The sequence below is a fragment of the Ambystoma mexicanum genome, chromosome 13, assembly GCF_040938575.1.
Source record: "Ambystoma mexicanum isolate Mex_15411 chromosome 13, UKY_AmexF1_1, whole genome shotgun sequence".
NCBI lineage: Eukaryota > Metazoa > Chordata > Amphibia > Caudata > Ambystomatidae > Ambystoma > Ambystoma mexicanum.
The window spans coordinates 821,359,916-821,385,866 of record NC_090938.1 but is presented as its reverse complement, the minus strand read 5'-3'; the positions used below and the strand labels follow the sequence as shown (position 1 = coordinate 821,385,866).

Here is a 25,951-nt window from a genome sequence, read left to right as displayed (position 1 = left end):
GAACACAGTAATAAGGTTTTGATTGAAGCAAGGCTTACCTAGGTGTAGTGTGAGTTGGGTTGTAATGCAGTAGGGGCAATCTGCAGAGACAGTGGGTCGGGTTTCAGAGAGGCTAGGCTGGCGATTCCACACCTGGGTAGGTTGCCAACAAGAGTTCAACGGGGTCGAAACCAGTTCAATGCACAAGATCCCAGCAAGGGAGAGTTCATTTGAGCAATCCGTGGAAAAGGTATAGGGTCGAATAAAGTTCCAAGGCAAAGGTAACAGATGAAGCCGGGAAGAAGTAGAGTATCCAAAAAACAGTCCGTGGTCGAAGAGCCAAAGAATTCTTGATGAAAACAATAACGCCAAACAGTCCTTACGAAAAGCAGCTGAGAAGCGCTGCCAACATGGTTTCCGGCGTTTTTGAATGTTTAATTGTGGTCACATGATGCAAAACGCAGCAGCGTGGAAAATCACGTGATGGTAAAGGATAAACGTGATTGACAGCAGTTCATCTCACTTGACGCATGAATCGCCGTGTTCCTAGGCGGCGCCGTAAGGTATACGAGATTTTCCACGGGAGTTGCCAGGACAATGAAGGTTGGAAAACACCTGGAAAGCCAGTCATCCTTCTCCAGTGATGAACAGAAGGTCTCTGATGTGCAGTAAGAAATGTGGCAGGAAAATGTGGACTGATCATGGGTTGTCTAGTGGGTTGCCTAGTGGGTTGCCTAGTGCGTTGCCTAGTGGGAGACTGCCTAGTGGGTTGCCTATTGGGAGACGTGACACTGCACCCAGCAATGTTAATAAGTGTTTAAGCCTGAGATCCTGCTCTCCCACCCAGCTGTGGTACAGTGTTTAGGACAGGTTCCTGCACCCAGCACCGTTAATAAGTGTTTAAGCCTGGGATCCTGCTGTCACATCCAGCTGTGGTACCTAATAAGTGTTTAAGCCTGGGATCCTGCTGTCACACCCAGCTGTGGTACTTAATAAGGGCTTGGGCCTGGGATCCTGCTGTCACACCCAGCTGTGGTACTTAATAAGTGTTTAAGCCTGGGATCCTGCTGTCACTCCCAGCTGTGGTACTTAATACGTGTTTAGGCCTGGGATCCTGCTGTCACACCCAGCTGGCGTACTTAATATGTGTTTAGGCCTGGGATCCTGCTGTCACACCCGGCTGTGGTACTTAATACGTGTTTAGGCCTGGGATCCTGCTGTCACACCCAGCTGTGGTACTTAATACGTGTTTAGGCCCGGGCTCCTGCTGTCACACCCAGCTGTGGTACAGTGCTTAGGACAGGTTCCTGCACCCAGCACTGTTACTAAGTGTTTAGGCCCGGGCTCCTGCTGTCACACCCAGCTGTGGTACTTAGTAAGTGTTTAGGACAGGTTCCTGCACCCAGCACCGTTAATAAGTGTTTAAACCCGGGATCCTGCTGCCACACCCAGCTGTGGTACTTGATAAGTGTTTAGGACAGGTTCCTGCACCCAGCGCCTTTAATAAGTGTTTATGCCTGGGATCCTGCTATCACACCCAGCTGTGGTACTTAGTGTTTAGGCCTGGGGTCCTGCACCCAGCACCATTAATAAGTGTTTAAGCCTGGGCTCCTGCTGTCACACCCAGCTGTGACACTTAATACGTGTTTAAGCCTGGGATCCTTCTGTCACACCCAGCTGTGGTACTTAATACGTGTTTAGGCCCGGGCTCCTGCTGTCACACCCAGCTGTGGTACAGTGTTTAGGCCAGGGTCCTGCACCCAGCACCGTTAGTAAGTGTTTAGGCCCGGGAGCCTGCTGTCACACCCAGCTGTGGTACTTAGTAAGTGTTTAGGACAGGTTCCTGCACCCAGCACCGTTAATAAGTGTTTAAACCCGGGATCCTGCTGTCACACCCAGCTGTGGTACTTAATAAGTGTTTAAGCCTGGGATCCTGCTGTCACTCCCAGCTGTGGTACTTAATACGTGTTTAGGCCTGGGATCCTGCTGTCACACCCAGCTGTGGTACTTAATAAGGGCTTGGGCCTGGGATCCTGCTGTCACACCCAGCTGTGGTACTTAATAAGTGTTTAAGCCTGGGATCCTGCTGTCACTCCCAGCTGTGGTACTTAATACGTGTTTAGGCCTGGGATCCTGCTGTCACACCCAGCTGTGGTACTTAATATGTGTTTAGGCCTGGGATCCTGCTGTCACACCCAGCTGTGGTACTTAATACGTGTTTAGGCCTGGGATCCTGCTGTCACACCCAGCTGTGGTACTTAATACGTGTTTAGGCCCGGGCTCCTGCTGTCACACCCAGCTGTGGTACAGTGCTTAGGACAGGTTCCTGCACCCAGCACTGTTACTAAGTGTTTAGGCCCGGGCTCCTGCTGTCACACCCAGCTGTGGTACTTAGTAAGTGTTTAGGACAGGTTCCTGCACCCAGCACCGTTAATAAGTGTTTAAACCTGGGATCCTGCTGCCACACCCAGCTGTGGTACTTGATAAGTGTTTAGGACAGGTTCCTGCACCCAGCGCCTTTAATAAGTGTTTATGCCTGGGATCCTGCTATCACACCCAGCTGTGGTACTTAGTGTTTAGGCCTGGGGTCCTGCACCCAGCACCATTAATAAGTGTTTAAGCCTGGGCTCCTGCTGTCACACCCAGCTGTGACACTTAATACGTGTTTAGGCCTGGGATCCTTCTGTCACACCCAGCTGTGGTACTTAATACGTGTTTAGGCCCGGGCTCCTGCTGTCACACCCAGCTGTGGTACAGTGTTTAGGCCAGGGTCCTGCACCCAGCACCGTTAGTAAGTGTTTAGGCCCGGGAGCCTGCTGTCACACCCAGCTGTGGTACTTAGTAAGTGTTTAGGACAGGTTCCTGCACCCAGCACCGTTAATAAGTGTTTAAACCCGGGATCCTGCTGCCACACCCAGCTGTGGTACTTGATAAGTGTTTAGGACAGGTTCCTGCACCCAGCGCCTTTAATAAGTGTTTATGCCTGGGATCCTGCTATCACACCCAGCAGTGGTACTTAGTGTTTAGGCCTGGGGTCCTGCACCCAGCACCATTAATAAGTGTGTAAGCCTGGGCTCCTGCTGTCACACCCAGCTGTGACACTTAATAAGTGTTTAAGTCTGAGATCCTGCTTTCACACCCAGCTGTGGTACTTAGTATTTAGGACAGGTTCCTGCACCCAGCACCGTTAATAAGTGTTTAGGCCTGGGATCCCGCTGTCACACCCAGCAGGGGCACTTAATAATTGTTTAGGCCAGGAATCCTACCGCTTTCTGCAAGTGTGGGAATCTCACATCTCTCTAGGTGAATAGGTGGCGAGATGGCAGAGTGTTGATACTGGTAAGCTCGACCCCTGAGAGACCTTTTATGAGGGACTGCCTCAAGAACATGGGGATATGCCTTGAATGCGGTGTGTGCCTTCTTGGGGAGAGGTGGAAAAAGCTTCCCTCTGATGTCCAGATGGGGTATCCCCCCTACCGGCACCAAGATCTAAATTCTAAACACAAGCCATGGTACACAACATTTAAGACCTCTAAAGAAAATGTTCAACCTGCCCTTTACATCGACACGCATGTTGCCAGTCTGCACTTCCAGGGGCCTTTTCCTGAAGACTTGTGATCCACTGTCTGAACCCGATGGCACATGAAAGGGTTAAACGCAGTCTCAAATCCTGATTCATTTTTATGAAAGCAGAGGAATCACAGGTGATATATTTCTAATTGTTTTATTTGTACTGTTCAATTCAGCATGGACCAGGCCTGAAATAGTGTTTCTAACATAGCATGGAGAGATCAGCCACAGCAGAAGCCCAACCATACATTAGGGTTCAGATTAGAGGACAATCAGACAGAGGCCCATCCATTCAAGAGGGCTTCAGGATGGAGTTCAAGCAGACCAGAGGCCCATCCGTACATGAAGGATTCAGGTGAGAGGACAATAAGACCAGAGGCCCATCCATTCAAGAGGGCTTCAGGTGAGAGGACAATCAGACCAGAGGCCCATCCGTACATGAAGGATTCAGGTGAGAGGACAACCAGACCAGAGGCCCATCCATTCAAGAGGGCTTCAGGTTGGAGTACAAGCAGACTAGAGGCCCATCCGTACATGGAGGATTCAGGTAAGAGGACAGCGTAGAGGCCCATCCTTACAGAGGACAATCAGGAGCACAATAGGACCTCATCTCTCCATTCCAGGCATGAGAGAGGAACCTGCAGAGGAAATGTGGAGGAAGCCGATGCTCGGAGCATAGGAAGTCCAGGGAAATCCCATCTGAATCCAGGAGGGGTCATGGCTGCTTAGAAGATCAATGATGAAGGGGCGGGGTTCAGGTGCAGAGCGAGACATTAAGTTGAAAGCATCTCATGTACTGGGACAGAGTTGGGGGGAATTCAGCAGTACTGGAAAAGGTGAGTGAAGAAGGATCCAACACAGACCTGGGGAGTGATGTGGGCCAGAGGAGGAATGCTGGCTGCTAGGTGGCAGGAAGCAAGGAGGCAAAGCACTCACAGGCAGGTTGAAGCGAGAACCTCCATGCCATAGTAGCGGGTGGGTGAGAGACAAATAAGGCGGTAGATGCAATAACCTACACGCCATGGTAGTGCGAGGGCAATACATAGATGGATACAAGAATCCCTGAGACGTAGTTATGCATGAGAAAGTATAGATATGGGGGGTGGAGGCAAGAATCTCCATACCAGGGGAGCATATCAATCAGGCATAGATGGAGAGGTGCAGGCAAGAAGGTCCATGCCCTGGGAGCATGTCTACCAGGCATTGATGGAGAGGTGCAGGCAAGAAGCTCCATGCCAGGGGAGCATGTCAATCAGGCATAGATGGAGACAAGAAACTCCATGCCAGGGGAGCATGTCCATCAGGCATAGATGGAAACAAGAAGCTCCAGGACAGGGGAGAATGTCGATCAGGCACAGATGGAGGCAAGAAATTCCATTACAGGGGAGCATGTCAACCAGGCATGGATGGAGAGGTCCAGGCAAGAAGCTCCATGCCAGGGAAGTATGTCTATCAGGCATAGATGGAGAGGTGCAGGCAAGAAGCTCCATGCCAGGGGAGCATGTCGACCAGGCATAGAGGGAGAGGTGCAGGCAAGAAGCTCCATGCCAGGGGAGCATGTCAACCAGGCATGGATGGAGATGTGCAGGCAAGAAGCTCCATGCCAGGGGAGCATGTCTATCAGGGATAGATGGAGAGGTGCAGGCAAGAAGCTCCAAGGCAGGGGAGCATGTCTATCAGGCATAGATGGAGAGGTGCAGGCAAGAAGCTCCATGCTAGGGGAGAATGTCTATCAGGGATAGATGGAGAGGTGCAGGCAAGAAGCTCCATGCCAGGGGAGCATGTCGACCAGGCATAGAGGGAGAGGTGCAGGCAAGAAGCTCCATGCCATTATGAAGCCTGTGCAAAGCATAGGAAAGGAGTGTATGTGTGTCACTCTTCGGAAGCATTGCACACTATGTGTAGAATGGCGTCCAGAGTACTGGAGGAAAAAGGACTGCATAGGATGCAGGAACTCCTACGCCACGATCCTGTGACGAGTAGAGCAGGCAATTGCCTTCAATGTTTCTTAGCTTGTTAATGGTACATCCCTTCAATGTTTCTCAGCTTGGTACTGGTAAATCCCTTCAATGTTTCTCATCTTGGTACTGGTCCATCCCTTCAATGTTTCTCAGCTTGGTACTGGTACATTCCTTCAATGTTTCTCAGCTTGGTACTGGTACAGAAGGTCACTGACGTCTTCCTTGCAGACTTTGACCCATCCGTCTTCCCGCATGTGGTACACTTTGAAAAGAACAGAATACCCTGGATTAGAACAACCTTGTTCTGGGTTATAGACGTGCCCCCTCCCCAGTGCACAAGAAGACAAGCAGGGTCTGTGATCAGAAAGACTTGCCAAAATACACAATTTCTGTGAATGGACCATGAATTATGAATATCAGTCACGCTGAATCATTCTGAGTTCTCAGCATGAACAAATAACTCCCACACTACCAGTGGTGGTTTAGAAAAGGGTTTCCCATCCTCTTCTGAACTAGTCCGACCCCATGCTCAATAAAATGACCCCTACACTCTCCATATCAAAGCCCTGCTCAGACCCAAGAGGATGGTAAGTACCACCCAGACTTACAGTTGACAACACCACCGGAGTAGCAGTCGCGGTGTGTGGCGTAAGCGATGGCTCGGCGTCCCAACTCGTAGGCTTCCTCTGCCAAGAGATTGTACCGGTAGCCGCTGTCTAGAACCCCATAGGCGTAGCTATTCCCGGAACCAGTGGAGAATATAGACCCGGAGAGACGTGTCCCAGCCTCGTCCACGTAGTACAGCCCAGGGCCCTAGAAACAAAGAGCCACAGGGGTTTGTGCCAGGACAGAAGTGTTTGCAAGACAGCTGGCAGAGGCATAAAACAGAATCCAATGCAAGGCAGCAAATATACACAGGACAGAATACAGTTAAATGCAGCAAATATAAACAGGACAGAAACCAGTGCAAGGCACCAACATAAGCATGGCTGAATCCAGTGCAAGGCAGCAAATATACACAGTACAGAACTGGAGCAAGGCAGCAAATATACACAGGACAGAATACAGTGCAATGCAGCAAATATATATAGGACAGAACTGGAGCAAGGCAGCAAATATACACAGGACAGAACTGGAGCAAGGCAGCAAATATATATAGGACAGAACTGGAGCAAGGCAGCAAATATACACAGGACAGAACTGGAGCAAGGCAGCAAATATACACAGGACAGAACTGGAGCAAGGCAGCAAATATACACAGGACAGAACTGGAGCAAAGCAGCAAATATATATAGGACAGAACTGGAGCAAGGCAGCAAATATACACAGGACAGAACTGGAGCAAGGCAGCAAATATATATAGGACAGAACTGTAGCAAGGCAGCAAATATACACAGGACAGAATACAGTGCAATGCAGCAAGTATAAACAGGACAGAAACCAGTACAAGGCATCAACATAAGCATGGCTGAATCCAGTGCAAGGCAACAAATGTAAACAAGTCAGAACCCAGTGCAAGGCAGCACATGTAAACATGACAGAATCCAGTGCAATGCAGCACATGTAAACAAGGCAGAACCCAGTGCAAGACACCAACATAAGCATGACAGAATCCAGTGCAAGGCAGCAAATATACACAGGACAGAATACAGTGCAATGCAGCAAATATAAACAGGGCAGAACCCAGTGCAAGACACCAACACAAGCATGACAGAATGCAGTGTAATGCAGCAAATGTAAACATGACAGAACCCAGTGCAAGGCACCAACACCAGCATGGCAGATTCAAGTGCAATGTAGCAAATGTAAGCAAGGCAGAACCCAGTACAAGACACCAACATAAGCATGGCAGAATCCAGTGCAAGGCAGCACATATACACAGTGCAGAACTGGAGCAAGGCAGCAAACATAAACAGGGCAGAATCCAGTGCAATGCACCAACACAAGCATGACAGAATCCAGTGCAAGGCTCCAACACAAGCATGACAGAATCCAGTGCAAGGCACCAACACCAGCATGACAGAATCCAGTGCAAGGCACCAACACCAGCATGACAGAATCCAGTGCAAGGCACCAACGCAAGCATGACAGAATCCAGTGCAAGGCACCAACACCAGCATGACAGAATCCAGTGCAAGGCAACAACACAAGCATGACAGAATCCAGTGCAAGGCACCAACACAAGCATGACAGAATCCAGTGCACGGCACCAACACAAGCATGACAGAATCCAGTGCAAGGCACCAACACAAGCATGGCAGAATCCAGTGCAAGGCACCAACACAAGAAAGTCAGATTCCACTGCAATGTAGCAAATGTAAGCAAGGCAGAAACCAGTGCAAGACACCAACATAGGTATGACAGAATCCAGTGCAAGGCAGCAAATATACACAGGACAGAAGACAGTGCGAGGGAGCATGTGTACACAGAACAGAATCCACTGCAAGGCAGCAAATGTAAACATGAAAGAATCCAGTGCAAGGCACCAACACAGGCATGGCAGAATCCAGTGCAATTTAGCAAATGTAAGCAAGGCAGAATCCAGTGCAAGGCACCAACATACACATGACGGAATCCAGTGCAAGGCACCAACACAAGAATGTCAGATTCCACTGCAATGTAGCAAATGTAAGCAAGGCAGAACCCAGTGCAAGACACCAACATAAGCATGGCAGAATCCAGTGCAAGGCAGCAAATATACACCAGACAGAAGACAGTGCGAGGGAGCATATATACACAGAACAGAATCCACTGCAAGGCAGCAAATGTAAACATGAAAGAATCCAGTGCAAGACACCAACATAAGCATGACAGAATCCAGTGCAAGACACCAACATAAGCATGACAGAATCCAGTGCAAGGCAGCAAATATACACAGGACATAATACAGTGCAAGGGAGCATATATACACAGAACAGAATCCAGTGCAAGGCAGCAAATGTAAACGTGAAAGAATCCAGTGGAAGGCACCAACACGAGCATGGCAGAATCCAGTTCAATGCAGCAAATATAAACAGAACATAATTCAGTGCAAGCGAGATATGTTGTAATATTGATACACAGATATTTACACCTGTATTAAAGGAATGGTTCGCCCAAAAAATTTGATTTAAAAAATAGATAGGCAATATAAAAAAAAACTATTGGCATTTTTTTTTCGAAGTCTCTATGTAAAGTTTTGAGCAATTCAAGCTCAAAAATGTGCAAAAGCAAGCACATGGGCGCATCCATTTTGTGAAATGGATGCCCGCCTGTGCTGGCTTTTGCTTTTGTGGCACTAATTAAGGAAAAGCCAGCCAGCTGTAGTAAACAAAAGCTACCACTAGGTGGCTTTTCCTTCATTGGTGCCGGGACTCGGAGGACGCGGACCAGAGACTACAGGCAGAAAAGCTGCAGCTGCATCTCGGTAAGTGCTACTTATTTATTTTTTAAAATAAGAACTAGCTGCGTTTTTTTTCCTAAGTTTTCCGTGCTGGAGGAGCCCGGAAAACGTAGAAATAAAACCGCAGCTTTAAAAATGTTGTATTTACGTTTGCGGTAGCTTTTGAAGCAACTGCAAACTTAAATAAAACGTTATTGTGTTTGAAAACGCTGCGGTTTTTCTTTCTAAGTTTCTCAGGCTCCTCCGAGCCTGAGAAACCTAGAAAGAAAAACCGCAGCGTTTTCAAACACAACCGCATTGTGTTTCTGCCTAAATCTGCTTTCCCATTTGGGGTTTTATGGCTCCCCACGGTGAGCCCTAGAGCCCAAAATGGGAAAGCAGATTTAGGCAGAAACACTGCAGCATTTAGCATTGCGGTAAACAACCGCGTAGTGTTTCTGCCTAAATCTGCTTTCCCATTTGGGGCTCTAGGGCTCCCCACGGGGAGCCCTAGAGCCCCAAATGGGAAAGCAGATTTAGGCAGAAACACTGCGGCATGTAAACACAACCATGTTGTGTTTCTGCCTGCCTTTGCTTTCACTTTGGGTCTCCGGTGCTCTCCTGGGGGAGCACCGGAGACCCAAAGGGATAGCCACGGCAGGCGGAAACACAATGCGGTTGTGTTTGAAAACGCTGCAGATTTTCTTTCTGAGTTTCTCAGGCTCCTCCAAGTTTTAGAGAGGCAGGGAGGCTGTTCCAGAGGGAGGCCCCAGCAGAAGAAAGAGATCTACTACCAACTCGTTGCTTAGAGAAGCGACTAACCCTGAGGGAGTTGGAGGCGGATGAGCGAAGAGCTTGAGAAGGAAGATATTTAGGAAGAGAGAGTTGAAGGTATTGAGGCCCCAGGGCACAGAAGGCCTTGTGGACAATGCAGAGGGTTTTGAACTTAATCCTCGCCGCCACTAGGAGCCCGTCCAGAGATTTCAGTCCTGGAGAGATACGATCCCTGGGCTTGAGGCCAAGGACGAGTCTCACAGTCCTGTTTTGGATGAGTTGCAGAGGGCGAAGAGTAGAGGCAGGCTGATTTAGAAAGAGGCTGTTGCAGTAGTCCAGCCTGGAGAGAACCAGAGCTCTGGAGACAGTGGGCCTCATTATAAGTGTACCGGTCCGGTAACAACAGTGCCGGTAAGTCTACCAGCATGGTGGTTACTAGACCGGCACACTACTACTCTGCGGGCGGGTGGCGTCCCGCCCGCAGAGTTTCAACGAAGCGCCGTAATCCCCATTCCATCGCCTGACTTCCCGGAACACCAGGGTCGTAATCCCCCGGTGTTTCCGGCAAGCTAGGTGCCAGTAAATATTGCAAGTCTGGCGGCAACCCGCCTGTTTACCGGCACGGTTACCGCTGGACTTGTAATGAGGCCCAGTGAGCTTCTGGGGGAAGGAGAGGAAAGGAAGAATACCTCTGAGGAGGTGTAGCTGGTAGTGTGACTTCTTAGAGACATCAGAGATGTGAGGAGAGAAGGAGAGTGTGGGGTCAAAGATGACCCTGAGGTTCTTAGCCTCACAGGTGGGAGCAGGAAGAGGGCCAAGAGAGGCTGGCCAGAGAGTGACAGGAAAGGAGGGAGCGGGTGTGCCGATGAGGAGAATCTCGGTCTTACTGGCATTAAGGCAGAGATCATTGGCGGCACACCACTCCTGGATAGCAGACAGACAGAGATGTGAGAAGGAGAAGGGGGCCTGAAATTAGTTGTGTGTCATCCACATAGCACTGAAGGTTGGGGAAGAGAGCGGCAATACGGTGACCAGCAATGCAGTGGTGGTGAAGAGTCACTGCATGGAGTAATTCTGTGCTTCTCATGGGTGGGTGTTGGAGAAGGGTCCCTGCATGGAGTAGTTCTGTGCTTTCCGGTGATCGGTGGTGGTGAAGGGTCCCTGTGTGGAGTAATTCTACACTTCCCATGGGTGGGTGGTGGTGAAAGGTCCATGCATGGAGTCATTCTGTGCTTCTCATTGGTGGGTGGTGGTGAAGGGTCCCTGCGTGGAGTAGTTCTTTGTTTCTCATGGGTTGGTGTTGTAGAAGGGTACATGCATGGAGTAATTCTGTGCTTCTCATGGATGGGTGGTGGTGAAGGGTCCCTGCATGGAGTAATTCTGTGCTTCTCATTGGTGGGTGGTGGTGAAGGGTCCCTGCATGGAGTAGTTCTTTGTTTCTCATGGGTGGGTGTTGTAGAAGGGTACATGCATGGAGTAATTCTGTGCTTCTCATGGGTGGGTGGTGGTGGTGAAGGGTCCCTGCATGGAGTAATTCTGTGCTTCTCATGGGTGGGTAGTGGAGATGGGTCACTGTATGGAGTAATTCTGTGCTTCTCATTGGTGGGTGGTGGTGAAGGGTCCCTGCATGGAGTAATTATGTGCTTCTCATGGGTGGGTGTTGTAGAAGGGTACATGCATGGAGTAATTCTGTGCTTCTCATGGGTGGGTGGTGGTGAAGGGTCCCTGCGTGGAGTAAATCTGTGCTTCCCTTAGGTCGGTGCTGGGGAAAGGGTCCTTGCATGGAGTAATTCTGTGCTTCTCGTGGTTGACTGTTGGTTGATGAACGGCCCCTGCATGGAGTCAATCTGCACTGACTGCGGTGGGAGTTGATGAGTGTACCTGCATGAGGGACTTCTGGCTTACTGTGGTCGTGCGTTGATGAGGATTCAATCTGCAATGACCGTGGTAGGGTGTTGATGAGGGTACCTGCTTGGAGTCATTCTACACTAACCATGGTGGGGGGCCCTTCCACTCACCTTTTTGTCCCAGCCGCATATCATGCTGCCCATAGACAGCCCCATGCCCCGATATTCACACATCATGTTGGATAACAGCTTTGAGGCGGCCGAGACTGAGATCCGCTCCTTATTCCGCAGTCTGTACAGCCTAGAATGGGAGAAATTTGTTAACACCTGAGCCAAAGTGGTATGCCCTGGAAGGGGGTCGTCTCCAGACTTCCTGATACTTGTGGGGAGTGAGGCTTCTTGCATCTGGAGCTCATGTCTGGAGGAAACCCCAAAGTCTGTCCTATCACTATGGTGAGATTGGCTAAAGTCCTGCACAGGAGGCGCTCAACATAGTACTGTAACATTTTTAGAGGTCTTAGGAGGGAAGGTGTACTGGACAGTACCGAGGGTTTACGGGTCAGAGCAGCTAGCGGGGAGTTCTACGGTTTCATGAGGACACATGAGAGAACACGTATTGGACAGCTCTGTGGATGTGTAGGCTTTGTGGTTTGGGCCTCCTCCAAGGAGGTGAGCAGCCTGGTATTTGGAGACATACATTGTCATTCTATGTGTCCTGCAGGAATGTCACAATCACACTCAGAGTGCATTGTCTACAAGAGGGGGGGTAAATGGGGACATACATAGGCTCTGGAGAGGGGGGCTCTGATAGACCTAGCAAGGGACCAGAGGACCAGGCTGCAGGGTCTACAGATGTGATTGTTATTTTCTATGTTTTGTTAATTATGAGGGCTGCCATTCAGTGGCCGGCATGCACAATTGAGCATTTCATTGGTACTCACAGAAGAAACAGATCATTGGTTTTAATCCCAGTGTTACCCTTTCCAAGAAGGAACGATATTTTCATAGATGAAATTCTGTGTATTCTCAGAAAAATAAGCTATGTTAAAAGAAGGGCATTATTTAATTGCACTAACATTGCAAACAGCCTCTTTTTAAACCTGTTACAATGTTAATTTATCATGATCTTTTCCAGCATATACTGCAGTCATTATACGGGCATTACACTTGTCTTACTGACCATATACATTACATTCCAAGATTGACAGTCAGAAATACTCCTATTGTATGTACAGTAAGAGATCAAGAGTAAGACTCGGACTCAGTGGCATTATGGTGATTGTTAAGAACTTTTATTGATAAATTAACGAGAGGGTTGTGGAAATCCTACCCGTCTCTAAAATAAAGTCTGGGGAAGCTTCTGGCTCCCATCCCCAAGTTCAAGATATAGTTCTTCAAGTTGTAGGTTTCACATACTCCACTTGGATTCCCTTCACAATGTACACTTGCATTCAATATATCAATGTTCACCTGGATTCACAATAGTTCAATCAGACTTTGTGTTTCCTTCCCCAAGTTCAAAATAGCAACTTCAATTAGGAGCTTCTGACTCCCTTGCCCAAGCTAGGGTAGGTTCCTTTCTGATCGTTGTCGGGCCCTCTGGTCTTGGCGTAGTTGATAGACTGCACGGTCCACCCATTACAGGTCACGCAACCAGTGGCTCTTACTCAAGCTTAGCATCACCTTAATTAATCTTTACATTTGCTCACACTTCGCTGCTCCCCTCCGCAGTCTTTAGTATGCTGCTTTCCTTATTTGCTTGCTTTTCGCTGCTCCCCTCGGCAGCTCCTTCATAGGTTTCACACTTTCCGAATCCTCCGAGACTTTTCAACACGTACTATTCCTCTTCTACGTGACTACTCTGATGTTAGCTTTTCACACAGTTCTTTGCGTTTTACTATCTTCATCGGTTTAGTTAGTTTTCAGCAATCTGAGACTTTCGAGAACATGCCGGTTGCACGAGACCACTCCAATACAATGTATCCTGTCAGTCTTTCATGCACGCGTACCGAGTCTCTTTCATTCATGGAGACTCACTGGTCTTGTTTGTTGTTTCTTGGGCTCCTTTGCATACACGGCTTCTCTCACTCTGAGGTCAAGGTCTCACCATCTGCCCCTCAGACACTCCTGAGCCAGCCTTTCCGCCCAGGGGAACGAGCACTTGCAAAATCAAGCACGAAGGGCCGCTCTGGCACACGGCTCCCTTCCTTTGACCTTGCCAGCTCCCTGGAGACATGGCTCCCTCGCCACGCTTCTGCAGAGCACCCTGCTCTGCAGCTTTTCAGAGTTCTCACGTCCCACTTTCGTCAGGTCCTCAACGGTCTTTCTGGCCTTCTCTGCTGCTCACCCCCTGCCATCTCTCGCATTCGCTCTTGCAGTCCAGCTTTTATACAACTGAATCCTATTAAGGTGATTCAGGCGTGACCTCTTTGCCTGGTTTGCCTGACTCCACTTAGGCCAATTAGTGTGACATGCCTGACCTTCAGTTCTGTAATTCGCAGGATCCCTCTTCTTCATCCCAGTACTATAGTGGTGTTTTGTATAGATGTCATGCATTACTCTATGAGGCTTCTTCCTCGTCTCAGTATTTGGTGCAGTCAGAAGGGGTGTTAGGTTAGGAATAACAATATCCTAGAAAGGCTAAGGGAGGGTAAGGAATGCTGCTATCGGAAAAGGTGAGATACCATGTCTCGCACTCTGGCACTCTCACCCCAATCCCCAAGGACCCTCTGCTCAGGTGATCCTCCCTCGCTCGTCCACCCCCAGGGTCGGGATCCAATAGCGATGGCCATTTCCTGGCCACCTGAACAGAAGATCCCTGGGGAGTAGTTGTGAGAGTTCCTTCAGGTTTCTCACAGTGTCAGAATATCCAAAACAACATGGTCTCCATACTGTGTCCAAAATCCTAACCTGACCCTGACACAATAAACTCAATATAGCGTGAAGGGGAACATGTCTTTTAGATGATTACCTGCAGCTCCTTTCCAAAGTTCATCATAAAGTTCCAAAGTGTAGAAGAAACCAACAATGTTCTACCAGTAAAAGGGGGCCTTCCCTGCCCGTGGATTGCTCTAGGTTTTCAATGTTCTTCACTTTGACATTTCCATACTCCACAATCTCAGTTCTAGGAGTCAAAGTTCATGCAGTAGATAGGGTGCTGCTCTTGGGGGAGGTCGGTGGTCATAAATCAGATGAGAGGCAGTTCTTGGGAGACAAAGGTCATGCAGTAGATAGGGTGCTGCTCTTGGGGGGGTCAGTGGTCATAAATCAGATGAGGGGACAGCTCTTGAGAGTCAAAGGTCATGCAGTAGAAATGTTGCTGTTATTTGTGGGCTCAGTGGTCATAAATCAGATGAGGGGATAGTTCTAGGAGTCAAAAGTCATGCATTAGATAGGGCACTGGTCTCGGGGGGGGGGGGTCGGTGGTCATAAATCAGATGAGGGGACAGTTCTTCGGAGTCAAAGGTCTTGCACTAGATAGGGTGTTGCTCCTAGGAGTCAGTGGTCATAAATCAGATGAGGGGACAGTTCTTGTGAGTCAAAGGTCATGCACTAGATAGTGCGTTGCTCTTGGGGGGAATCAGAGGCCATCAGTTAGATGAAGGGTCTGTTCCTTAGTGTAAGGGTCCACAGATGTCTCAGAGGGTGTTTCATTGCATGTGTGCCAGGAGGGGGCCCTCAGGTGAATGGGCAAATGGCTGGGGGGGCTCTTACCTGCATTCCTTGGCCAGCATCCGCTCCCAGTACTGGCAGTCGGCCGCACTCCCAGACATGGTGCCTAGCAGGTAGGGGTTGATCTCAATGACCTTGTTAACTTGAGTGTTGGCTGCAGGTGAGAAAGAGATGAAATCAGGGGGTTACGGAGTGCGGAACAAGTACTCCATGGAGAGTGCACTTCAGGGGAGCCAGGAAATGGTAACAGGAAAAAGGCCTCTAATATCAATGAAACCCAAGGGATATCACTGCTGGGGCCTCAGCCTGTATGATCCATGTAACCTGGGGGATAATGTTCCTGTCTGAGGCCTGAGCCTGTATGATCGATGTATCCTGAGGGATAGTGCTGCTATCTGAGGCTGAGCCTCTAAGAGTCGTGTATCATGATGGAGAAATGCGCCCTCTTAAAGTCACGCCTGTGGGATATGTGTTAGCTGAAAGATAGCTCCGTGCCTGTTGAGGGTTAGATCTTCTGCATGTGCCTGTATGGTGGGTGTAACCCCAGGGATAGCTCCGTGCCTGTTGAGGGTTAGATCTTCTGCATGTGCCTGTGTGGTGGGTGTAACCCCAGGGATAGCTCTGTGCCTGTTGAGGGTTAGATCTTCTGCATGTGCCTGTATGGTGGGTGTAACCCCAGGGATAGCTCTGTGCCTGTTGAGGGTTAGATCTTCTGCATGTGCCTGTATGGTGGGTGTAACCCCAGGGATAGCTCCGTGCCTGTTGAGGGTTAGATCTTCTGCATGTGCATGTATGGTGGTTATAACCCCAGAGATAGCTCCGTGCCTGTTGAGGGTTAGAACTTCTGCATGTGCCTGTATGGTGGGTGTAACCCCAGGGATAGCTCCATGCCTGTTGAGGGTTAGATCTTCTCATGTGCCTGTCAGTGGGTGTAACCCCAGGGATAGCTACGTGCCTGTTGAGGGTTAGATCTTCTGCAGGTGCCTGTATGGTGGGTGTAACCCCAGGGATAGCTCCGTGCCTGTTGAGGGTTAGATCTTCTGCATGTGCCTGTATGGTGGGTGTAACCCCAGGGATAGCTCTGTGCCTGTTGAGGGTTAGATCTTCTGCATGTGCCTGTATGGTGGGTGTAACCCCAGGGATAGCTCCGTGCCTCTTGAGGGTTAGATCTTCTGCATGTGCCTGTGTGGTGGGTGTAACCCCTGGGATAGCTCCGTAACTGTTGGGGGTTAGATCTTCTGCATGCGCCTGTGTGGTGGGTATAACTCCAGGGATAGCTCTGTGCCTGTTGGGCGTTAGATCTTCTGCATGTGCCTGTGTGGTGGCTGTAACCCCAGGGATAGCTCCGTGCCTGTTGAGGGTTAGATCTTCTGCATGTGCCTGTATGGTGGGTGTAACCCCAGGGATAATCCGTGCCTGTGGAGAGTTAGATCTTCTGCATGTGCCTGTATGGTGGGTGTAACTCCAGGGATAGCTCTGTGCCTGTTGAGGGTTAGATCTTCTGCAAGTGCCTGTATGGTGGGTGTAACCCCAGGGATATCTCTGTGCCTGTTTAGGGTTAGATCTTCTGCATGTGCCTGATGGTGGGTGTAACCCCACGGATAGCTCTGCTGTCTGAGCCTTCTGCATCGAATATGCATAACCTGAGGGTTACACCTGCTGCCTACACCTAAGTAGTCTGTACATCCCAAGAGATAGCCCTGCTGAGGCTTGAGCCTGTAATCTGCAAGCCCTGAGGGTAGGTCTGTTGCCTGAGGTTGGTATAACCCTAGGGATAGCTCTGCTGGCTGAGCCTTGAGTCTGTAAGATCTGTGGTACCTAACGGTTGCTCTGCAGTGGGGGCCCTAGGCATGTTGGCTCTGTGTAAACTCAGGGTTAGATCTTCTCCCTGAGCCAGTAAGGTCTCGGTACCCTGAGGGATGGCACTGCTGCCTGAGCCAGTAAGGTCTCTGAGGGATAGGACTGCTGCCTGAGCCAGTAAGGTCTCTGTACCCTGAGGGGTGGCTCTGCTGCCTGAGCCAGTAAGGTGTCTGAAGGATAGGACTGCTGCCTGAGCCAGTAAGTTCTCTGAGGGATAGGACTGCTGCCTGAGGAAGTAAGGTCTTTGTACCCTGAGGTATGGTTCTGCTGCGGGGGCTAGTACATTTTCTGTAACCTCAGGGATATTTCTGCTGCCTGAGCCAGTAAGGTCTCTGTACCCCGAAGGATAGCACCTCTGTCATAGGCCTGTGTCTGTTATGTAAAGGGATGAATGGGAAACGTCACCCAAAGATGATCCAATACCTGGGGATAAAGAGAGGAGGGAAGAAGATGTCACTCACCAATATAACTCCCTGCGGAGGCCCGGGAATCCACCGCCACCACCACCCATGCTGGAACTTGAAGGCCAGGGTGGTGGTCCCATGCCAGAGCTCGAGTTTTGCACCACTGCCACCCTCTGTGCACGACTGGAGGAAGTGAGCAGGCTGGTAAGAAAGAAGGACACGTAATGAGTATTGGGCCTGTCATCACAGACCTACTAGTATCACACAGAACCAGTAAAGGAACCAGGGTGGATGCCTGCTGTTACTGGCTGGAGACCCCCAAACCACCAAAAAAAGCATGAGAATAGATTAGCACATGGAACATATCTTTGATCTTGCTGTGTGATCAGATCATCTGTGTGAAAAGTGAAGGTACCCTCCTAGGCTCTTCTAGGTACTATAGATAGGCTACCCTCAAAGTCATCTATACGCACTAGACCAACTAATTTAGTACATTTTCTTGGGGTGACAGACATAGGATCTTGGGATCATAGGAATCTCTAAATGCAATGGACAGGCTACCCTTATAGTGTTACTATATATCTTCTAAGTTCTCTAATTGGCCACCTTCAGGCAACACCAAGGAGACTTGCATATATCTTTATTCAATGAAAAAAACTTTGCTAAAGGGGCGTTATGGTTACAAGTAAAACCAAAAAACCTTAGAAATTCGCCAGTTATGGTAAGCTAAGCAACCATAACTCGCACCACCACTGTGCACTGCTAAGACTAACACCCAGAACATCAAAGATGACATCATGTCAGTTATCCATGGTGCCTGCTGTCTTTCTATTTCTATGGCCTCATTCCCTTCTCGTGTCTACACATAGTCTAATGGAGCCATCCAGGGACTTTTTTTGGGATGTGTCTATGGGAGACACCCATTGGACCTGTTGCCGTCTCAATGACATGTTGCTTTATTAGTTTGTTAATTTCCTCCTCCACCTGACTTTGTACATTAATGGGTATGCCCCGGTAGTGTTGGGCGACAGGTTTTATTTTGGGTTTAATGTGAAGTTGGACTTAGCGGTTTTTTAGCTTCCCAAGTCCCTTGAATACTTTTGGGAACTCTGCTTCGAAGTCATCTTGTCGAGCAAAGTATTTGTGGGCCATCAGTTGATACATGATATGGACTAGACCCATGTCCACTGCAGTTTTGAAACTGAGTATACAGACGCTGTTTACTTTCGTCTTGAGGATATGTAACTGTATCTTTGCAGCGTGGGCCTTGTGTGTGCATCTGGCAGAGATGACACCTTTGCATGGTAGTGGCGTGGTTGCGCCATATGGGTAGATATCAACCGTGGCCTTTTTGAGTTTGGGCGCCTTTGCGACTGTGTTGTGTATCTCCTCGCTAATTATATTAACTGTGGCGCCAGTGTCAAAGAGAAAGTCCAGTGGCGTGTCATTGACCTCAATGGCTAGAACTGGGCTATGCAGGGTTGCAGTGGTGTTGTTCAGAGCCCACACATACCCCTTTTTCAGCTGGTCCTCATCTGAGGAAGGCGACTCGCTACTGGAGGGCGACTTCATTTCAATGTAGCGGACAAAGCGCTTGCGCCCACCGTGTCGGGAGCCTTCAGACGGCCTATACTCTCCTCGTGAGTATGTTTTCCTTTGGTCCCGTTCATCTCGACTCTGCCATCTAAGGTCTGAGTCTGATCCTGCTTCGCAAGGACTTGGCAGCAAAGACTTCCTTTGCCCTCTTAGACTTCTCCGGCTTGTAGAGTGGTTGGGGGCATTCTTGCACATGGCTCTGAAGTGGTTGTAACCCCACATGCAGTGCATTATTGTCCCAGGCCGGGGCAGTCTCCCGTATGAGGGTATTTATACCCGCACCTGTAGCATGTGGCGTCAGGGCGTCTAGGTTGAGGGTATGGTGATGTGAAAAGCTTGTTGACTGCTTCTTGATCAGTGGATTTTTACTGTATGGTGACTTTACCCAAATTGTCCAATTGAGATTCCACTGCTGTCGCCATGCGTGCCAGGCCGAGAATTTCTTCGAGCGACTGCTCTTTCTGCAGGAGCTTTTTCCGAAAACCATGGGACTCACACCCCGCAAATACCTGAGACCGCAGGGCCTCGTCATTGGAGTATCAATGGAATTCACAGTGCTTCAGCTTTATGCGTAGTCACATTACAAAATGGTCTAAGGCATGTAGTGTGAAAGATATGTCTTTCATAATCTACATTGGTAAGTGGCGTGAAATATTCCGTTAACGAAGGCTGAGTATATAGTTCGCCACATCTTGTGACAGGGACAAGGGTTTGCTTTCCCATCCCTCCTTCACTAGACTGAGGGGACCTCGAACAGAGTATCCAAACAGAAGCTTAACGGGGCTAAACCCTACTTCCTGTAGGCGAACAAAAGGCATGGCAGGAGAATATCCCATTTTCTCCTCAGGTGCTCTTCCAAGCCACCTATAAGGCCTTTCCGGGTCTTGTTGAACCACTCAACAAGCCAATTGGTTTGTGGATGGAAGGAGTTAGAGAACCGGTAGGTGACTCCACACTCTTCCCACATAGCCTTCACATATGCTGATGTGAAGTTTGATCCACTGTCAGAAACGACTTCCTTGGGGAATCCAACACGGGAGAAAAGCCCAATCAGAGCCTTGATATGATATATGATATTTATAACGCGCTTAATACCAAGTGCGCTGACCCGGGGATCGAACCTGTGTTGCTCCGTGTCGTCTTGCTTCCAAGGCGAGCATGTTGCCCCTGAGCTATCCTCCCGAGACAACCAGGGGGGCTTTGATGCTCCTTAGAGGGACACTCTCAGTGTATCTTGTGGCGTGGTCTACCACCACCAAGATATATCTGTTCCCTGAGCTGGTTTGAGGATCCAAAGGACCCACAATACCCATGCCTATTCTCTCAAAAGGCTGCCCAACCACGGGTAGTGGAATTAAGGGGGCCTTTGTGGCACCACCTTACTTGCCAGAAGCTTGACCGGACAAATTCCTTAACTTTTACACCAAACTGCAGCCAGTAAAAGTGCGCAGACAACCGGTCTGAAGTCTTAGTCACTCCCAAGTGACCCTCTAAAGGAATTTGGTGAGCCAAATCTAAAAGTACTTTTCTGTGGCACTGGGGAATCACCAAACTTCTGGTGCCCTCGCTCTCAGAGTCTTTTGGCTCACTGTACAGGAGTCCATCCTCCCAGTACACTTTGAACAGTCCAGGTGCCTTGCCCTTAGCCTGCTCCCCTGCCTGCTTCCGCAGACCCGCCAGAGTGGGACACTCTTTCGGGGCTGTGTAGAAGTCAGTCTGATCTGGGCCCCCAGCTGATGCAAACTCTTCCAGCTTGGGCAGACCCTTCGGATCTGCGCCTACCTGGTCCTCCACCTCAGGTTCCTGCGCTGCTACAGGCAACTCTAAAGTCACTGAGTCCCCTGCAACCAAAGTAGGGTCCTCAGTGTCTACCAGTCCCTCTCCGGCTGGAATAGGGTGACTCAGTAGGCTGTGTGAAAGGACTAGGGGTTACCGGCCACGCCGGTCCTTCCAACAAGCCCTCTGGAAGCACTCCAGGCCCTAAGGCTTTCAGAGCGTTCAATTTGGTGTTCTCTTTGGCCCTCAATCGTGTAGCCGCTGCAACTATTTCAGGATCAGGTAGATCATTACCCAACAGACATGCAACAGGGATGGAGTCTTTCTCCGCTACACCGTGCTGGATCATTTCACCTCACCAGCTGAATGCTACTATCGCCAAGTGGCACTTACTCTTACCATCAAACCCATTTACACACAAATCAGGCCGAGCAATAGTGACGCTAGCCGTGGTGTCTCGGACCGCAGGTGTTTTGTGTCCATTGATATACACATGTTCTAGATAGAGTTGATAATTATTGGGAACTGGGGTTTCTTCTGGAGACCCGGTACTGTTCCGACTCAATATAACCAATCCACATTTGGTTACTGCCTGGCCTAGTGGGAATTCCACGAGTCCAACATTCACTATGGCTTGCTTGGGTAAGCGTGTGCAAGCATGATCCCCTTTCCTATGGCCCAGCTCCTTCCACACAAAACAACCTTTGGGAGGTGAGAAGGCAGGTGTCCCAGTGTTAGGGGTGCCTGCGCTCTTCTTTTCAGGGTGCACGGCTGAACTAGTGTTTGGGGATTTCCCTTTGCTCTTTGGGAGACCTGACATTGAAGAGGATTTGGTTGGACCTTTGTCCTTCCCATCCTTGTTTACTTTTTGTCCGCCAATTTCACTTCCGGTGTGGGTGTGCCCACCTGAGCCTTTTTCTGGACTCAAGTACTCACAAACCTGTCAGCAGTCTTTGCAAGCTCCCTAGGGTCTGTAATAGTCTTGTCCACAAGATACTGGTGTAGGTCAACCTCACAATTTTTCAACACATGCTCACACGCAATCAAATTGTACATCCCTGTGTCAACTTTGTTACCACTCACCCACCCGCTCAGATATTTCAACGAGAAGTGTGTGAACGCTTCAAATGTCTGCCCACTTTTCTTTCCAAGCTCTCTGAAGCTCTTGAGATACTATTCTGGGATTTTACAGAACTTCCTGAGGAGGGATACCTTCATGCTGTCATAAACGGGCCTTTCCTCAGGAGTTAACTGAAGAATAGTATCAGACCCTGGTGTCAGTAAGCGACTCATCAGGGCTGCACCCCACAGTACCTCATCCACCTCCTGTAGCTGGAAAGCCAGTTCGAGCACTTCAAACTGTCAAAAATATCCTTCCCCACTTCATAAACCTGTACTAAGTCTGTGGGGATGTTCCATGGGGCCTATCCCGGGCACTCTGGTTTGAGCCATTACTGCTGCTTTCGCTAGAAGCGGATCTATTGGCCTCCTTCTGCTCTTCAAGTGCCCGTTTACGCAGCTCTAAGGTGACCATGTCCCGCTGTTTCTGTTCCTCAAGCGCTAGTCTCCTCTCCTTGAGCAGGAGCTTTCTAGCCGCTACCTCATTAACAGCCGGAACAATTACTGGGCCACTTAGAGACTGTGCTGAGGCCTGGGAACTGCAGGATGCCGCACTAGCCCCCATCCTCACTGAAACCTTGAGTGTTGAGAAACCACACTTGCCCCCCGGCGGGATGATTGGCGAGACACACTGCTCGCGTGGTTGTCCTTGTCATTTTCCCCTCTGGAAGGTCTTGTCTGTTCGGGTACACAGTGCCTAGCTCGTCCCCTGGGGTCTTCTCCCCAACCGCCCTCGCTTTTACCCAAGCTTGTAGGCTGGTCAGCAACTCAGGTTTATTAGTGCAGTGGGGAAGTCCCCTCTCTTGAAATAAGACGCACAAGACATCCTTGTTCCTGCCTTTTACAGTCTCCATGTCAAACTCCATGACTATTACTAATACCCAGCAGTGACTAAACGTTGCCAGCAACAGTACTTTTATCATTGGGCGACTAAGCTGTGCGCAAGGCTCCAACTGATCCGACCGCTTGCTACCAATGTGACAAATCAACTTTCGGGGCACCACTGATCCAGGCATAAATATCGGTTTCTAAACCATCAATCAGCCCCACACCTCTAGTTCACCAGAAGGGATCCGAACAGATTGGAACACAAGTCAATTATAAACCTCCTTGTCCCAATTTTTGGTAACGTGGACGGAATGGCAGGCTTATCTCGGCAAGGTTGTGGATCGTTGGTTAGTTGCAAAACAGCGAAAATACAATTACCCCCCAATAATAAAAGGGACTTTCCAGTCATGGTTGTATACAAATATCTACTTTATTATTACTATAACAGATAGTTCTAGCACACTACAAAATACAACCCACTCTGTGAAGGAACCCAGAGGACAGACAGTTTCACGAAGGAAAGGGATGCACTCTGGATATTGATGGTAAAGTAATCAGTTTTACTCTTCAAGGTTATTTGGTTTCAGCACCAAGGGTGAAAGGGTGGTAACTGTCTCTAGGGGCCTTTGGAGAAGGACCAGGGGGCAGAACCACAATGTTCCTGGTGCTTAGGAAGTTCTTGATGCTCGACAGCATCGAATTGGTTCCAGGGCACTTGGCAGCTCCTAAAATAGAGTTCGAGATGGGAGATAGCTGCGAGGAACAGGCAGCAGGCTGTTCGGCAAGCGAGGCTGAACGGAAGGCTACAGGCTGGCCTATACAGTGGCTCTGGGTCAAGAATCGTCTCTGTGCTGGTTGGTGGATCTGGAATGCTGGTCGAGGCATCTCGAACGGCTTGAGTTACTGTAGCGTGCCAACAGTCAGCGGTGAAGCCGGTTGCAGTTGGAGGACTCGACTGTCTCAAAAAATGTCCATAAAATATGGATGCTGGTTGATGCTTGTGTGGCACTCCTAGCTTCTTCACAGGGCTTGTGTCGTACCTTTCAAGGCGGATGGCCCAAAGCTTAGGAGAGTGTTTGCAGGCAAAGCCCTTGTCCTTAGTTCAGATACTCTCCAACACTTCCCACCTAGGAAGCGTGCTGGCAAAACCGAGCAGGGTATTCTGTGTGCTGAATGGGTACAAGTTCTGGAGCTGCTGGACGGGTCCTCTGAGTCCGGTATCTCCCTCAGTTCCCTGTGAGATGTTTAGGGGAGGGATATTGCTTCCCTCTTGGACCTCCTGGCCTTCGTTCACTGGCGGAAGATGTAAGGTAGACTGTATATTCAGCCCGGGTCCAAATGATTCCTTCTTCTTACTCCTTTTAATTCGTTGGATGATCTGCTAAGTGGTGGGTTCAGCCCTCTTTTAAAGCCAAATGGGCCCCAGTGGTTGGTGCAGGCTAAGCCTACCTTAATGAACCAATCCTGGGTCCCCACCAACAATCTTCTGTTATGCCTGAGGTCAGGACCAGAGTGCTCTGCAGCAGGAAAAGGTGAGGGGTGACAACATATACCCAGGTCCCACCCAACTTTCTGTCTGTTGTAGATCAAAGTGTCCCTCTGGTTAACTGAGCCCTCTGCAACTTTTGATTAAAGTGCAGGTTTCGCTTGAAGTATGTGGTGAGAGCAGACTTCTTGTCTCCCCCAAATCACATACTTCTCCCCTCTGAAAGGGGTCAACTCTGCAGGAGTTTGCCTGCAGTAAATAGTTGACCCAGAGATGCATTTCACCGCCTTTCATACAGAGCGGTGGGAACTAGCTTCAAGTTGACACATTGCATACCAAAGGGGTGTTAGACCGACCATTCCTATTGTCTATTCTGGCAACCAAGCCACTTCAGTAGGGTTGCCTTAATTATTCCTATTTAGTATGCACTGCCACCAGCCAGATTAGACAAAGGAAAAGCAGATCCATGGAGCATTTGATATTTAAATTAGGCTGCCCATGGCTGGATGAAGGTGTGCTTTCCCCCTTATTGGCTGTCACATTCCAGCTGAATATGACAGGGAAACACAGCATCTGTAGGCAGTGTCTTCCGAGAGTACATGTGACTATGCATTTTGTGCGGGAAGCAGAGGAAAGGGGTGCAGAATGGCCTCACACATTTCTTGGAGGTTGATACCCCATCATTCATTTTCATTATTAAAAAATCAAAAAGCCCAAGCGAGCACGCTCTCCCTGTGTGGATGGTCGAGTTCCTCACATGGGGGTACAGAGAGGGGATAATGTTGAAGTGTACAAGGAAAATATAATGTTGGGGAGTACAGGGAGAGGATAATTCTGGGGTGTATGAGGAGAATATAATCTTAGGGTGCAGGGAGAGGATGATGCTGCGCTGTACCAGGAAGGTCTAATGCTGTCTCTAAAAGGAGAGTCTAATACTGGGTGGGTGAGGCTAAAGCTGTGGTGTAGATGCTAATGCTGGGGTGTAGAGGGAGAGGCTAATACTGGGGTGTAGATGCTAATGCTGGGGTGCACAGGGAGAGGATACTGCTGGGGTGTACAGGGAGGGGCTAATGCTAGGGTCTACAGGAGAGAGAGAGATGCTAATGCTGGGGTGTAGAGGGAGAGGCTAATACTGGGGTGGGTGAGACTAAAGCTGGGGTGTAGATGAAGAGGATACTGCTGTGGTGTACAGGGAGAGGATAATGCTAGGGTCTACAGGAGAGAGAGAGAGAGAGAGAGAGAGAGAGAGAGATGCTAATGCTAGGTGCACAGGGAGAGGATAATGCTGGGGTGTACAGGGAGAGGATACGGCTGGGGTGTACAGGGAGGGGAAAATGCTGGGGTTCACAGGGATGGGATAATGCTGAGGTGCGCAGGGAGGGGATAATGATGGGGTGTAGGGGGAGGGGGTAATGCTGGGGTGCACAGGGAGGGGCTAATGCTGGGGTGTAGAAGGAGTGGATAATGCTGGGGAGTACAGGGAGGGGATAATGCTGGGGTGCACAGGGAGTGAGTAATGCTGAGGTGCACAGGAAGGGGGTAATGCTGGAGTGTAGAAGGAGAGGATAATGCTGGGGAGTACAGGGCGGGGATAATGCTGGGATGTAGAGGGAGAGGCTAATACTGGGGTGTAGAAGGAGGGGATAATGCTGGGGAGTACAGGGAGGGGATAATGCTGGGGTGTACAGGGGGGATAAGCTGGGGTGTACAGGGAGGGG

The 25,951-nt window shown here is 49.5% G+C and overlaps 1 protein-coding gene across 1 annotated transcript in view; it reads right to left on the bottom strand.

Annotated features, from left to right (window-relative positions):
- Nucleotides 1-3,687: 3,687 nt before the first annotated feature.
- LOC138522068 (proteasome subunit beta type-8-like) overlaps nt 3,688-25,951 on the bottom strand; it is a 29,253-nt gene continuing 6,989 nt past the window's right edge. The window contains exons 2-6 of the mRNA XM_069635306.1: nt 17,486-17,629; nt 15,207-15,318; nt 11,664-11,793; nt 6,119-6,323; nt 3,688-5,772 (exon numbers count right to left, since the gene is read on the bottom strand). Coding sequence (XP_069491407.1) covers nt 5,684-5,772; nt 6,119-6,323; nt 11,664-11,793; nt 15,207-15,265 — 483 coding nt within the window. The 5' untranslated portion in view covers nt 15,266-15,318; nt 17,486-17,629 and the 3' untranslated portion in view covers nt 3,688-5,683. The remainder of the gene's footprint in view (nt 5,773-6,118; nt 6,324-11,663; nt 11,794-15,206; nt 15,319-17,485; nt 17,630-25,951) is intronic.